This window comes from Fundulus heteroclitus, chromosome 7 (genome assembly GCF_011125445.2).
Source record: "Fundulus heteroclitus isolate FHET01 chromosome 7, MU-UCD_Fhet_4.1, whole genome shotgun sequence".
NCBI classification, from domain to species: Eukaryota; Metazoa; Chordata; class Actinopteri; order Cyprinodontiformes; family Fundulidae; genus Fundulus; species Fundulus heteroclitus.
Window position 1 is genome coordinate 14,462,695 of NC_046367.1, and position 13,788 is coordinate 14,476,482.

At 41.8% G+C, this 13,788-nt stretch overlaps 1 protein-coding gene across 2 annotated transcripts in view; it reads left to right on the plus strand.

The window, feature by feature from the left end:
- Window positions 1-13,788, plus strand: part of fam160a2 (family with sequence similarity 160 member A2) — a 29,483-nt gene that overhangs the window by 746 nt on the left and 14,949 nt on the right. For both annotated transcript variants that reach the window (XM_036139008.1, XM_036139009.1), the window contains exons 2-4: window positions 5,677-6,211; window positions 10,497-10,901; window positions 11,014-11,244. In XM_036139008.1, the coding sequence (XP_035994901.1) occupies window positions 6,086-6,211; window positions 10,497-10,901; window positions 11,014-11,244 (762 nt within the window). In that variant the 5' untranslated portion in view covers window positions 5,677-6,085. The remainder of the gene's footprint in view (window positions 1-5,676; window positions 6,212-10,496; window positions 10,902-11,013; window positions 11,245-13,788) is intronic.

Below are 13,788 nucleotides of genomic sequence, written 5' to 3' on the forward strand. Positions count from 1 at the left end.
GCTGTCTCTGCTGACAAGTCCAGGTTGGACAGAAAGGAAAGTGGAGCTTTGTTGGCTTTTCAGGTTTCAGAGTTATTACAAGTAAAGGTAGACAGAAATGCACGTTTCGAGGATCCAGCTGTCATGTGTGTAAAATCAGGATTATCACAGAGTCTCCTTTATACAATCTCAGCTCAAAACTCTTCCTAGCATTCACACTTTTTTTTAAATCTTTTTTTTTTTAGACTTTTGGCCTCTATTTCTCTAGAACTCAAACATGAATCCTACCTTGCTCCTAAAAGTTTGATACCTTTCATGATTTTTAGCTGTTTTTACACACAGTTCACCCCTTATATAAGCTGTTTACCTTTTTCTAATCAGGTAGTTGTTGTGCAGAATGCAAAAAATAAAATAAATAAACGCAGAGACCTGCATAGGTTTGTCTTTGATGGCTTATTTTGACATTTGCTTTTTAGGTGAAACTGTTTTATATGTTATGTCACCTTTTGGAGGGACTGTGAGTGTGTAAAAAGTGTTTGCCATAACTTTGCTGTTCAAAGTGTAGCTGACTGACAAAAAAAAAAAGGATGCTGAGCTGTGTTTCCTGCCATTTATCTCTGATTAGGTATAATGATAAAGTGAATGGCGTCGAGGCATTAGTTTGCGATTGTGACTAGTTGATGCTGCAATGATGGTTGTGAGTAAATTTATTTTGAAGCTCTAAAAAAATACATATAGGTTAATACAGGTCTAATAACGTTATATTGCTGTATAGTACTCCATCTATGCTTTCTGATTGTGGTTTATCTGATAATGTTGCGCGTTGGTTTTCTAGTTATCTGTCAAATCGGAGACAATGTGTGCAACACAGTGGTCTGTCGTCAGAATACTTAACGAGGACCTGTTACGTTTCCTTTAAACAAGTTAGGATAGGTCTATAACTATGCAAAACATGTTCATTACATTTTCTTTGTTGCACAAAGTCATTCTTAGATAGTCAGATTTCACTTCCTCAGTTCCGCCTATTTTGAGCTATTTTCAGAATGAGCTGTTTTTAGGGCTTTGTCACTTTTATGCAAATAAGCTGTTGCAGGCCACGCCCCCTGCATGTCAGTGCTTACACTCATAATTTATACACATGACAGTGTCTGCAAACAGATGCACAATGATATAACCGTACATCTTTGACCGCGAGTCAGACACAGAAGCAGAAGAAGTGGAGCCTCCTGCTCGATCAGCAAAGATGCAGTGAGTGGTTTCTGAATGACAAGTTTCTAAATGGACTCAGGGAAATCAGTAGTCTATTGTTAGCTTATGCTAAATCAGGGGCTCCCAAAGTAGGGGTTGGGACCCCCCCTGGGGGCCGCGACACACCTCTTGGGGGGGGTCGTGAGGTGATTTATACTTATTCTCATTTTAACACATGGGGAAAGCTGCTCTTTTTTGTAGGAGTTCTTATAAAAATAATACTTTATTCTCGTAATTTTACAACTTTATTCTCAGAATTTCCTACCTGCAAAAACAAAAATAATGCCACCCACCAAAACGGGTTCACCAATCTCTGGTGCTGTTATTTTGGGGGCTGGCAGGCAGAAAATTTTGGGAACCACTGTGTTAAGTCAGGGCTCTCGCCACTGTATTTCAGCGTAACGGCCCGCTACGCTGAAAGTAGCCAAAATTACGCTGAAATCGGAACGTTAAATGAGCGTAATGGTGTTACGTGTTATGCTAACAGTACGACAGATGTTTGAGAGCAACAAATAAAGGCGAGTAAAGCTCTTGAACGTGCATCAGCACAGTTGTAAACCAACATGAGCTAATGCTAGCTGTTATTAGCTTGACGATACGATGTTGCTCAGTCTGACTTGCTTCATCTGAGATTACTGGGATGTTGTCACTATGATCACACCTGCCGCCTCCCTGCGTGTTGGATTCTGTCTATCATGGAGCGTTATGGTTCCTAATGGAGTATTACTCTCTCACTCATCATTACGCTTTATATTCTTGGGTCAGCTGGCCCTCATTGAACCCGTAGACTCGTGCATTGGTACGTTTTTATTTATAAAGCTATCCTTGGACTCCTCTTGCCTTATTCATCCTCGAACGTTGTCAGCTCCACAGCCCAGCCACAGAATTTGTTCTCATGACTTTTTCATCGACCCGTTATTACGATCAGAACTTGGGGGGGAAAAAAAGCTTTTTCTTATTTTTCCTCGCCAGCTTGGCACACGTTACAGGATAGGTTGATTCCTCTGGGATAGATTAAATGTATTTTAAGGAGAGAGAAATCGTCCTACAAACCTGCCCTTGTGTTTAGGTCATATTTTATTATCTTATTTCATTTGAGTCAGATGTTTTCATTAGTTGTAATATTAATGTCTTTGTAGCTTTTTTTGTAGTCGTTTTATTACAACAGGTCTCTTTTGTAAATTGGATCTTATATACTGTTTAAATTGTATAATAATAATAATAATAATAATAATAATAATAATAATGATAATAATGATAATAAAAATAAAAAATCCATAGAACAGGATGGTTTTTAAACCATAACATTTTAAGACCTTGGTAAAGCTTGATACCAGTATCTGACCCAGGCTTTGCTCTGATATAGCTGCTGCTGTGTATTGAGACAAACTTACTGGTGCATTTATCTTTCGCTAGATAATATTTTTTTTATATATATGTGTGAAGATGGTGTTTTGTGCAGCGAAAACAGCTCATAGCCTTGTTTTTATTTACTAGAAAACTGGAAATCTGGCTGTCAGATGTACACAAATGGGTGTCAGTCTGGGAAAAGGATCCTCTGGCAGGTGATGTGTTTCATGCGCTCAGCTGCCTTATTTGCTGAAGTGGAGCTCTTTGGTAATGAATGAAATGTTGTTTTATAAATGGGTGAATTCGGTGTAATTGCATCTGTCGGTGACTCTTGGCCACATTCCTCTTGTCTCAGCTCATCGGCCCTGTCACAGCTGACTGCGATGTTATCTGTGACGTTAGAAGCAGACAAAGAGAGGTTAGAGGTACAAAAGGAGAAGAATGTGACGGGAAGACGTGACTTTTGGGATCATTTAAAGTTTCTGGCTAAAGGCGGTGTTGGTTTCGGTTCGTCCGTTACATGAAATCACAGAAACTCTGGGAAAACCGAACAAAAAAAAAAAGACTTCCCATTTTTGGTATATCCCGAGAGTTTGACCTTTATGGCCGGAGGCTGAAATACTTGCGGTGCTCGATCGCGATGTTTGACTCGGGTCTTTAAGAACGCTGCCTTCCTTCAGTGGAACCTGTCGCTGCACTTTGAACTCGTTTTACGAGTGGTTTTATGATGCTGTTTGCTTGTGTGACCTGAAAGCAAAAGACACTTTGTGTGCTGCCTTCCTGAAATCTGCATGTCGAGTTCAGAATATTTTCTCCAAAGGTCTTCACTTACTCTTGACTGAATTTCCATAAATAGGGTAAATCTTAGCCCAACTGTATTTCTGGGATCTTTATTTTATTTATTTTTTCCATTCGTATCTATAGAGATCGCTGCGTGAACTCATAAGTTGGGCTTATTAAAATAAGGAGAGGTTAATCATTAAAAGGAAAAACGGAGGAGGAAATAGTGGCCTGGCTTATTTCAGAACCGTTTGTGTGTCGCTGAGAAAATAAAGCAAACCCTGGATGTGAGCTGGTCTCGCGTCCGACCACGGGGGAAACCGTGAGTCATTTCGTCCGCAGCGTGTTGCAACAAGCAATCAGAAATATGTTGCAGATCTATTTTAATGTTTGCTTTTCTCCCTGTAACACCCAGCGCATTAGCTCACTGTATCCCCGCCTGAGTCATCAGGGAGGTTCCCATAATGCATCGTTCTATTCAGGCACACGGCAAAATGGGTTCCTAACAGCACGGTTCGGACATCGTAGCGAGGATGGGGTTTTTTAGGCCTAAATGTTCAGATGCAGAGGTATTCACCACTGTAAACCTACCAAGACACGATAGGCCGTCTAAAGTGTCAGGGAAAGAGAAGATTCATCAGGTGTGGCTGTGGTGTCTCTGCAGAGGTCCCACCCCGCGGTGGGAGAGTCAGTCAACAGGGCCGCTCTTAGTTATGCACTCCACAAATCTGGACTCAAAGGGAGAGCGTTTAGAGTAAAGCCAACACATCGTCTCCGCGGTGACGTGTGGCGGCGGCAGCATCACGCTGTGGGTCAGCTCTGCATCAGCAGGGGGGGGGGGGGGGCTGCTCGGCGTTGAAACAGGAGGGAGCTGGACTCAGAGCCCATCTGGGAGAAAGGTTGTCGGCGGCTGCAAAAGACTGACGTTGAGTTTCTCACTCTAAGAGGACAACAACGTTCAGCGCAGTTCCACAGCTGCAATGGGAACGAGTAGATCAGAGCACATTCATGTTTGAATGGCCTAGTCAAAGTCCGGCCCAAAGCTGCTGCCGTTGCAGCGAACCGTGCTTACAAAGGTGTTATAGTGACGCATGGGAGCTGAATAAAAATGCACACCTCAAATATTTCTATCTAAAAATAATAATAAATGCCATGCAGAATTTTCCTTCCACTTTATAGTCTTTGATTTTATTATGCCTTCTTTTTATCTTTATTCCCCCCCCAGAAACCCGTCTCCATCTTTTCTTGAAAGAGATTTTATTTAATTTTTCTTTAAGTCTGAGCTGTTAGTACTGCTGATTAAATATGAACAAAGATGACAGCTTCATGACAAATATATCCTGTTTTTTTTTTTTTTTTTTTTTTTTCTGCTATTGCCACATTTTTCTAATTAACAATATAGATGCAGATCTATGGCACCTCCGATCAATAGCATCTTGTGACAAAACACTTTGAATAGTGTAAAAGTTTCCTTTATATAGCAGTAGACCGCAGTGAATTGATCTTTTTGTTTTCACCGCACAAACAAATCTTGCACATCAAACAAAGACGGAGGACGTTGTCGTTTCCTGGTTTCAACTTTTCTTTGCTTTTAAACAATAAAGACTTGTTTGCCAAGTTCTCTATCATTGAGTAAGTTTCCTCCTAAAGTGACTGAAAAGGAGCTTGTGGTTCAGTGTGTGAGATGGAGTATTCCTACCTTTCTATACATTTTGTACTCTTTACACAGTTAAACTTGGAGTATAACATCACACGTTTGGTGTCGAATGTAATAGCTTTAGCTTTTACAAGTAACATGTTTACTTTTTGTATGAGAAATTCGTTATAAAATATGTAGAATCGTCCTTTTGTTTAGGCGTAAGCTTGTGAAAAGACGCGCCGAAACAATCTGACTTTGACATTTAGCGCAAGGACACTTGTCTGCATCTTGCTTTCCTTGCTAAAAGACTTTAAGGTCCTCGGTGAACAGAAGGAGGACTTGATGTAGTTTCCCCTGCTGGAGGACGGAGAAGGTTTCCCTGGTAACGGCATACTGCACAAGTGATTTCTACATAGTTGGATAATTTTTGTCATTTTTTTGTTTCTTCTAAAGGGCAGCCTAAATAAATGCTGATTAAATATGAAAATCTAAAAAAAGCTAAACGTGTTGGTCATGTGCTTAATCTTGTCGCTTTGCCTCCACGTAGCCTGTGAGTGAATAAAAGCTGTTGTTGGCTCTAGTTATGATGCCGTCAGCATGAATCAACTGTTGCATCGCCCTGGTTGTGGTGACTCTTTGTGCATCGTCAGAAAACTTTTAGTTTTTTCTTGTCTCCGCAGAGTGCCGTAATCGTCCCGCCCGGCTATGGAGTGGTGTTGGCTTCAGACTGGATGACAGGGTCCGCAGGGAGGACAGGAACACAAAGTTTTGAAGTCAGCAGCCCTCGTCCCTTTGGCGTCCGCTGAACGGCAGCGACAGCTCGTTCAAGCGTCGTCTCTTCTCCTCCGACTGGGATCGCCTCCCCTCTCCTCGCTCTCCCTCTCCTCCTCCGTCCACGTCTTGCCCTTTCCTTCCCCTCCTGGACTCTCTCTCTCTCTTTCTCTCTCTCTCTCTCTCTCTCTCTCTCTCTCTGTTCTCTGGCCGATTCCTCTCTGTACTCCGACATCCCCTCCTTTCCCCCCCCCCCTCTCCCTCCCCACTGGTCTTTGAGTCAGCGAGACCTTTCACCTGCCTCCCGCCGGGATCGGAATGAGCTGGCTTAGCAGGTTGAACCCCCGGTCTGGCCGCAGCGCCGTCCCCTCCGCCGCCCCCTCCGGCCCGTGCACCGCCGACCCAGAGACCTGCCTCATGGTGTTTGAGAACCACTGGAGACAGGTGCGCTGCTGCAGACAACACTCTCTCTGTGAAACTTTGCAGACACACAATTGCTTCTCGAAGCATTCTTTTTTTTTTTTTTCGTTTTCCCACATCCTGTTTGTTTCCTTTGCTGGAGAACATTTTTGAAAAGCTTAGCTGCGGCGTCTCTTCTCACAAAATGTTGGTGCGTCTACCGATGGCCATTAGACAGCTGCCGTTTATTTCCTATTTGCAATATTTTAAATATTTTATTCTAAGGTTGCAGTAATGCAGCTGCAAACTGCTCCGTTTGGTGAATGTTTATTTATTTGTAAATGGAAATAATGAAGAGAGAGCTAAAAGCAGAACGTTTATGTCGCATTGAACAGTTAATCTGGCTTCCCCATCAGGTTACGTATGGCTACAGTTGTGGTTGGGACTAGTTTAATTTATGCACTAGTTTTGCTCGCCTAATTGGGAACAGTTTTTATTTAATTTTTTTAGAAAAAAAAAATCCAAAAGATTGTTAATAAAAAGCTAGGGGATAGTTTGTGTAACAGATAAATGAATGACGGTGCCCTGAATCTTTTTTACCAAGGCAAATTTGCAAGGAATCAAAAGTTTAAATTAATGTCAGAGTTTAGAAAAAGGCTTACACTCTTATATAAGTCAGTTTTATCTCGCTGATTCTCTTTTCGTTTGCTAAACCATTCGAAGTTTTTGCTTAGGTTAAAAATAGGTCGTTAGTTACCGTTGTTTAAAATAAAAAAATATACGTCACAATTTTAACAAGCTCATTTTATCTGATTTGTCATTTGGGACAGGAAATGTTTCCAAACGGCAGAATTTGTCTTTGTGTGGGGTTAAAAACGTTGCAGGCGGTTATTTTTCAGCCAGCTGACCGTCAGTACGCAGCAACATGTGGGGAAATGTTATTCTGGTGTTTTAATCTAGGGTGGCAAACGCTCTGGTCACTCCGTTAGTTTTCCTGGGAAGCTCTTTTAAGAAGACCAACCTGGAGGAAAGGAACGCCCTGAAAGCTTAACGGCTTTGAAACGCAAAGTTTTTCAAACTCGGTTTTACCTTGGCACCCGAACCTGCATCACAGCAGTGAAGGACTCTCCCATGTTTCTCACGTCAGAATCGATTCGTTTCGTGCCGTCTCAATTACACTGTTTGCTAAATCCGACGCTGGCAGCGCGCTCTGCACCTCCAGCTGCTGAACCTGTCTGGGTTTTCGTTTAACTACAGACAGAATAGAGGCCAGAAGGCTTCGCCGTCTGTCACTGCTTTAATGGATCTGCCCCTGGAGGAAGCGTAGCGTGTAGCATTCACACATTTAGGCTGACGCCGTCCCTGCCAGCTCAAGTAGCCGGTATACTTTAGCAGCCAGACTGGCTCCTGTCCAGTCGCCGAATAATCGTTTTTTTTTCTAGATTAAAGCTCGGCCTCCTCTTAAGGGTTAGAACGGCTCGGAGGCCGCGGTAGACGGACGTGTGCGCTTTCAACTGGATGCTCTTTGTTCGATGTAACATCATTTACAGCAGTAGCTGTGGTACTGATGTTGCAACTTCCTAAAATGCATTTAATACAATGTTTATCTCTTTTCCTGCGTGACAAAGCAAACACTATCTAACAGGCTCAGAAGCAGTGGTTTGTTAAAGTGCTGTCGGTGCCAGTCACTCTTCACAGAAAACCGTTGTGCTTGCTGCCAAAAACATAAATCCTCACGTAAATGCTGTCAGATTGCGCGACATGAATAGAGTCCAGTTGAAAATGATCGAGCTGCATACATGTTCCAAACATTTTGCTGCGTGGCGACCCAGCTCGCCTTCTGCACCGGTTCCTGCACATCTGCAGCTTCATCGCAGCATGTGCAGTTATTCTGACTCGTCATTCTGGCTAAGCTTAGCCCAGTCATCCTGTCAACTCATCGTGACTACACATCACACTTGGTTAAGATAAGGTTATGAAACCTTTTCTCAAATTTAACGCTTCAAATGCTGTTTTAGGTTCCGTCTTAGATGCGAAGTTCCTCCGATTGAAGATGTTAGTAGGTTTTCAACACATCTAAACTTTATTTTTTAAATATATTTTAATAAAATAACCCTTAGGTCAGGGGTTACCAACCATTTAGAAACTGAGAGCTACTTCTTCATTGCTGTCATACAAAGGGTTACTGACCTTAGAACTAGAAGAGTCAGTGCTCACCTTAACTTTATGTAATATAAACATGTTTTTATTTTTTTTTTATTAATTTTAAATCTATGTAAGTACAAGTATGATTTAAAAAGGAAGAGCAACTAAATAAAACGACATGTAAGATGCAGCTCACTGGAGGGTTGTGCTATTTTATGAACAGGGTTGAGGTCCTGGATGCCATGTTTGTGATCCCTGCTTTAGGTTTTAGGAGCTGTGAGATTTTTGTAGGATAATGAGATTATGTCACAATGTTAAAGATTTATGTTATTTGCTCAATGATTTAAAACACACATTTTTTACCAGTATCTAATTCCTTTAAAAAGCAGAGAAGCAATACTTATTCCTGCTGCTGCTAAAAAAAAACATACTATTTGGATGATTACAGCAATGTTATGGATACCATGTTATTTTAATACATGCAGACTTAATCCAAACTTTTTTGAATAAACACCAGCCTTGAACAAAAAAAACTTTAGCCGGCCTTAGCTGCAGCCGCCATCAGTTTGGTGATGCTTCACTTCTGTTTCTCCGGTGTGACGGTGACCAAAAACGATGGTTTCCCACTAGATTTGTAATATGAATAACAAGTTAATTTAAAGTCAAGTTCTAAATCAAAAGAGAATGAAGTTATCAGAAAGGGAAAAAATCTAATACTGCGTAATTACTGATGAAACAGCATTTTCAGATACCATACTAGAGGACAGACAGCAGCCGATTTTACAGAACTACGGAAAGATTAAAAACACATTTGTTTAGGACTGTTTTTGACTGTTCTAGTTAAACTGTTCTACTGAAACAGCATTAGTTCAACTTTTTTAGTCCAGCTGTTTATAGATGTTCTTTTTTTGTTTCTATATTTTATTCCTACTTGCTTATATTCTGTTTTATTTTCCTGTATTTTAATCATGTAAAGCACTTCAAGCATTGTCTCTGTACTGAATTGTGCTATATAAATAAATCTGCCTTGCCTTGCCTTGCCTACGGTATGTGAGAAAAGCTTTGCAATATCAATCAATCAATCAAGTTTATTTGTATAACCCTTTACAATAGCCGAACGGTACCCAAAGTGGTTTACAATAGAGCCATAAAACAATACATAAGACATACCAAACATACAGATACATTAAAAAGGTGCTGTAGTGGTACAGCACTGCTCAATGTTAAAAGCCTTCCAAAAATGTATAGAAAGGAGCAGACAGAAGGAGGAACACCTATTAGACCGTATTACAAAGGTCAGAATTAAATGCTAATTTAAAAAAGTGGGCTTCGTTTTAAAAAGGCTGAGGTCAGTAGTGTTGCGGATGTCAGGGGGTAGTTTTGTTCCACAGTCTGGGAGCAGCGACGGCAAAAGAGCAATTGCCCCCTTGTTTAAGTCTTTAGCCGATGAGCGCAAGGCTCTGCCACAATTGCAAAAAGTTAAAATCTCAGACAAGTAAGAGGGGGCCAAAGCCATAAATGGCGTTAAAGACAAACAGCAGGAGTTTAAAATCAATTCTAAAACGGACTGGAAGCCAGTGGAGAGACGACAGCACAGGGGTAATGTGTTCACGTCTAGACGTGCTTGTTAAAAATCGGGCAGCAGCGTTGTGTACAAGTTGGAGACGAGAAATTGATGACTGACTGAGGCCAAAGTAGAGGGCATTGCAGGAGTCCAGTCTTGAACTGATGAAGGCATGGGTTGCCTTCTCGAGATCCTGCCGACTGAGAAAGGACTTGACTTTGGCCAAAACAAAAGACGTATAATATGTACGACTGTCAAAGCAAAGACCTCAGAGTAGCTGAAGCGTGTGTAAGTGGACATTATTATCTGAGACGGCCTAAATGATTCACCCTCAGCTGGACTGTTCTTTATCTTAATTTTTTGGTTTTCCAATAAAGAGTCGTCCACTGAGGCATGTTGGACTGAATCTGGACATGCAGACGAGTAGGAAATTATTCCATTTTGCACCTTTTTTTCTACGTCTTCATTCAGGTGCATGTTTATGTTGAGCTCATCTCTAAGTGAATCTGTTGGGATTATCTGTCTTTTTCATGCAGGCCCTAAACTTAACTTTGCTCATTTTATCGCCTGCTTCTTTTGTGCGTCTGAGGGAAAGAATCTGGGCTGTGTGTTTCCCTCCAGGTCTCTTGGGTCTTGGATCAGCGAGAGGCATCCTCCTCCAGCGACGACCTGACGGCGGTGCGAAACAACACCGACCAGATGTTATGTCTGCTGGCCGAGGAGCGGCCCGCCGAGAGCCCGGAGGGCGGCCCGTGCGCGGCGCCCATGGGCCCCATACTGGAGCTGGTCGTCACCGAGAACATCCTGGAGCGCCTGGTTCAGTGGCACCTCCGGCGAGGCCTGGACCCGGACAGTCAGGGCGCTCTGCTCAAGTTGTTCGAGATGCTCATCGGCCAGTCCCAGCAGCCTCTGCTGCAGCACACGGCCGTTCTTCACCCCCTGCTGAGGCTGCTGGGAGCGTGCGCTGACCCAGAACTCGGCTGTCCCCCGGCCTTGGAGAACAGCCTGGTGCTGCTGCTTAATCAGGTGTGCAAAACTACTCTGGGATACTTCATCAGAGCGTTTCTGCATGTCTGGTGAGGTATTAATTTTCCAGGGTTTCTGTGTCGCGTTAATAATTGAGGCTGGTTTCCGACAGGTTTGCGTGTCCATGGCTCGGCAGCCGGTGGTCCTGGAGATGCTGTTCCAGGCTGCGCCTGCCAAGCAGGGCTCCACTAACCTGCTGATCTTCTCCCTCCTCGTGCCGTTCATCCACCGGGACGGAGCCATCGGACAGCAGGCACGAGACGCGCTGCTGCTGGTGATGGCGGCCTCGGCCAGTAACCAGGCGGTGGCGCGGTACATCGCTGAAAACTCCTATTTCTGCCCGGTAAACTTCAACTTTTTTTTGTCTCGTGCCATTATTATTAGTGTTGCACCGATACCAGTATCGTACAGGGGCCCCGATCCAGCACTAAAATGGTGATATCAGTATCAGCGAGTACCAACAAATAGGGCACAGATACCATTTTGATGTTTGTATGTCACTTGAACGCAGCCTTCTCTCTCCAGACACTCACTACTTCTACTGTATTCACTTTGTATTAGTCTTTTTCCTGTTTTACAAAGGTAGCAGCTTGACAAAGCCATGATGACAATTATTTTACATCCAAGTAGTAAGCTGTTCTTCATATATACACACACACATCAATTTCAAACAGATGGTATCGGTATCGGCCAATACTGCACAGCCAGGTATCGGGTCCAAAAAATGGCATTGGCGCAACACTAATCATTATTATTATCTTTTTTTTTTTTACCAAACAATATAGAAAGATCAAGGTTACAATTACAACCTCATAAATGGACAAGGTAAATTTTAATTTCATGGCCTGATGAAAAACCAGGATTTTGAACTAAACAGTAGAGACTGACTTTGACGGGTAATTTCCTCTTTATCCTTTCTATAAGTGTCATCTAAGAGGGTGAGTTATGCTGACCTACTGCTGTGTAATACTGTATCCTAATAAACAGAAATCTAAAGGAGCCATTTTGGCTCTTGGCTCAAAATGATCTAAACTGGGAAGAATCTGAGCTCGTCCGTAATAATGCAGCTGAGGACAGCTTAAATAGTGGGACCCTGGCTTGCTTTCTGACTCTTGCTCTTAAGAAAGAAGAGGATGTGTGCGGTGCAACCGTAATGCATTAGTGCTTGTGCGCGGTAATGGACGCAGAGGAAGATGACTATGCACTCTGACAGATCGGCCATCCTTATCTACATCCTATCAGATAGTTTCCTGTGACCATCTCAGAAACTGACATCCGTAGTCAACGAAACGGGAGAGGAAAGTCTCCAACCACGTTTTAGATCCCTTTTTATTACAAATATGGGCCTTTATGGTGTGCATACCAGTTTGTTCCATTTCCATGTTTATTATTATCAACCTTTTCCAGTGGACTCTTCAGTTTATCCAGTGATTTGTAACTGGACAGTCATTGCTAAAGGATGTTTGCCTTAAAAATGTCAGATTCAGCCATTCTTTATTTAAAGCTTTAGTATGTAAGAGTCACTTAACAAAACATCTGCATCCCTTCTTGCAATTCCCTTTAGCAGCCACCAGATGAGAATAAAGAGTTACTAAAGAAAATTTTGCACATTTTTTTTTTTTATTGAATTCTAGGCTCTAAATGTTTTTCTGCAGTGAGAGTTTGTATGCGTTCATATGCATTTCCTGGTGAACCGCCGTGGGCGTAAACATTTCTGTAGAATCAGTCGATGTGGTGCTTATATGTTCATTTTGGTGTAGTGATCAATATTTCCGTTTTGGCAGTGAGCTGTGCAGCTATTTTTGCTCATTCTCCTCCCAGCAGATTGATTCTGACCTACTTGGTGCTGAAAAGGTCCACTGGAGGTGGCATTGAGTGCCAAACGTCCGACTCACGCCGTTTCTCTGTCTTTGCATGCTGACCCATTACGTTCCGCTTTTCATGACATTTTAAAAGGAGCTGTTGATTACTGAGCATTTGCAAAGCCTCGTTTATGAGAAGTGCCCCCCCCCCCCCATTACTGGCCTTTGAAGAACATGTTCCTCATTACTCAAACTAAAGCATTGTTTTCTAGACACATTGTTTTTCTCTGTCCATCATAGGCTAGTTTTAGAATATCATTGGTTAAAACGATAAATGATCCAGAACCACCAACGTCTTCACATGCAGGTTTAACATTTGTTTTTTTATGTTTTATTTCTTCCAACAAGTACGGTGCAACACAGAACTGAGCTGAAATGACTTTTCTCCCTCTTACAGATTTTTTATGTCTTTGCTTTTTTTTTTTTTTTTTTTTTTTGTAACTCTTTAAAAAAGCAGTTTTCAAATGATTTCATTGATTAGGGGAAAAGGCTGATCCAAACCAACATGGTCCTCAGGGAGAAAGTAAATGAATTAAATCATATACTTCAATATTTTAGCTCATTGAATATGTTTTAACATTAATTAAAGATAGCCTGAACAAATACAACAAACTATTTTTCATTTAGGATTTCACACATTCTATGGCTCTCACTTTGGGTCGCTGGTCACTTTGGTCTTAGAAATGGGTCTTCAATGCTTTCCAGACCGATAAATATCAAAGACTTTGTTTTTGTACTGTTTTATGTCCACATGTTGGGTAATTAGCAGGCCTAGATTTAGACTGAGCTTTGTTTAAAAAAAAAAAAAGTAGTTTAATCATAATTATCTTGTGATTTCATTTATTGTAAATATGTTTTTCCCAGAAGGCCTAGCTGGTTTGGATACACTTGTCCCTTAATGAATGAAATCATCATTTGAATGAAAGCCTTTGCTTCTTTTTTGTGTGTGACAAAGGAAAGCACAAAAAAAAAAAAAAAACCAGAAGAAATCTGTAAGGCAGAAAACAGTTTTTGACAACAGAAAT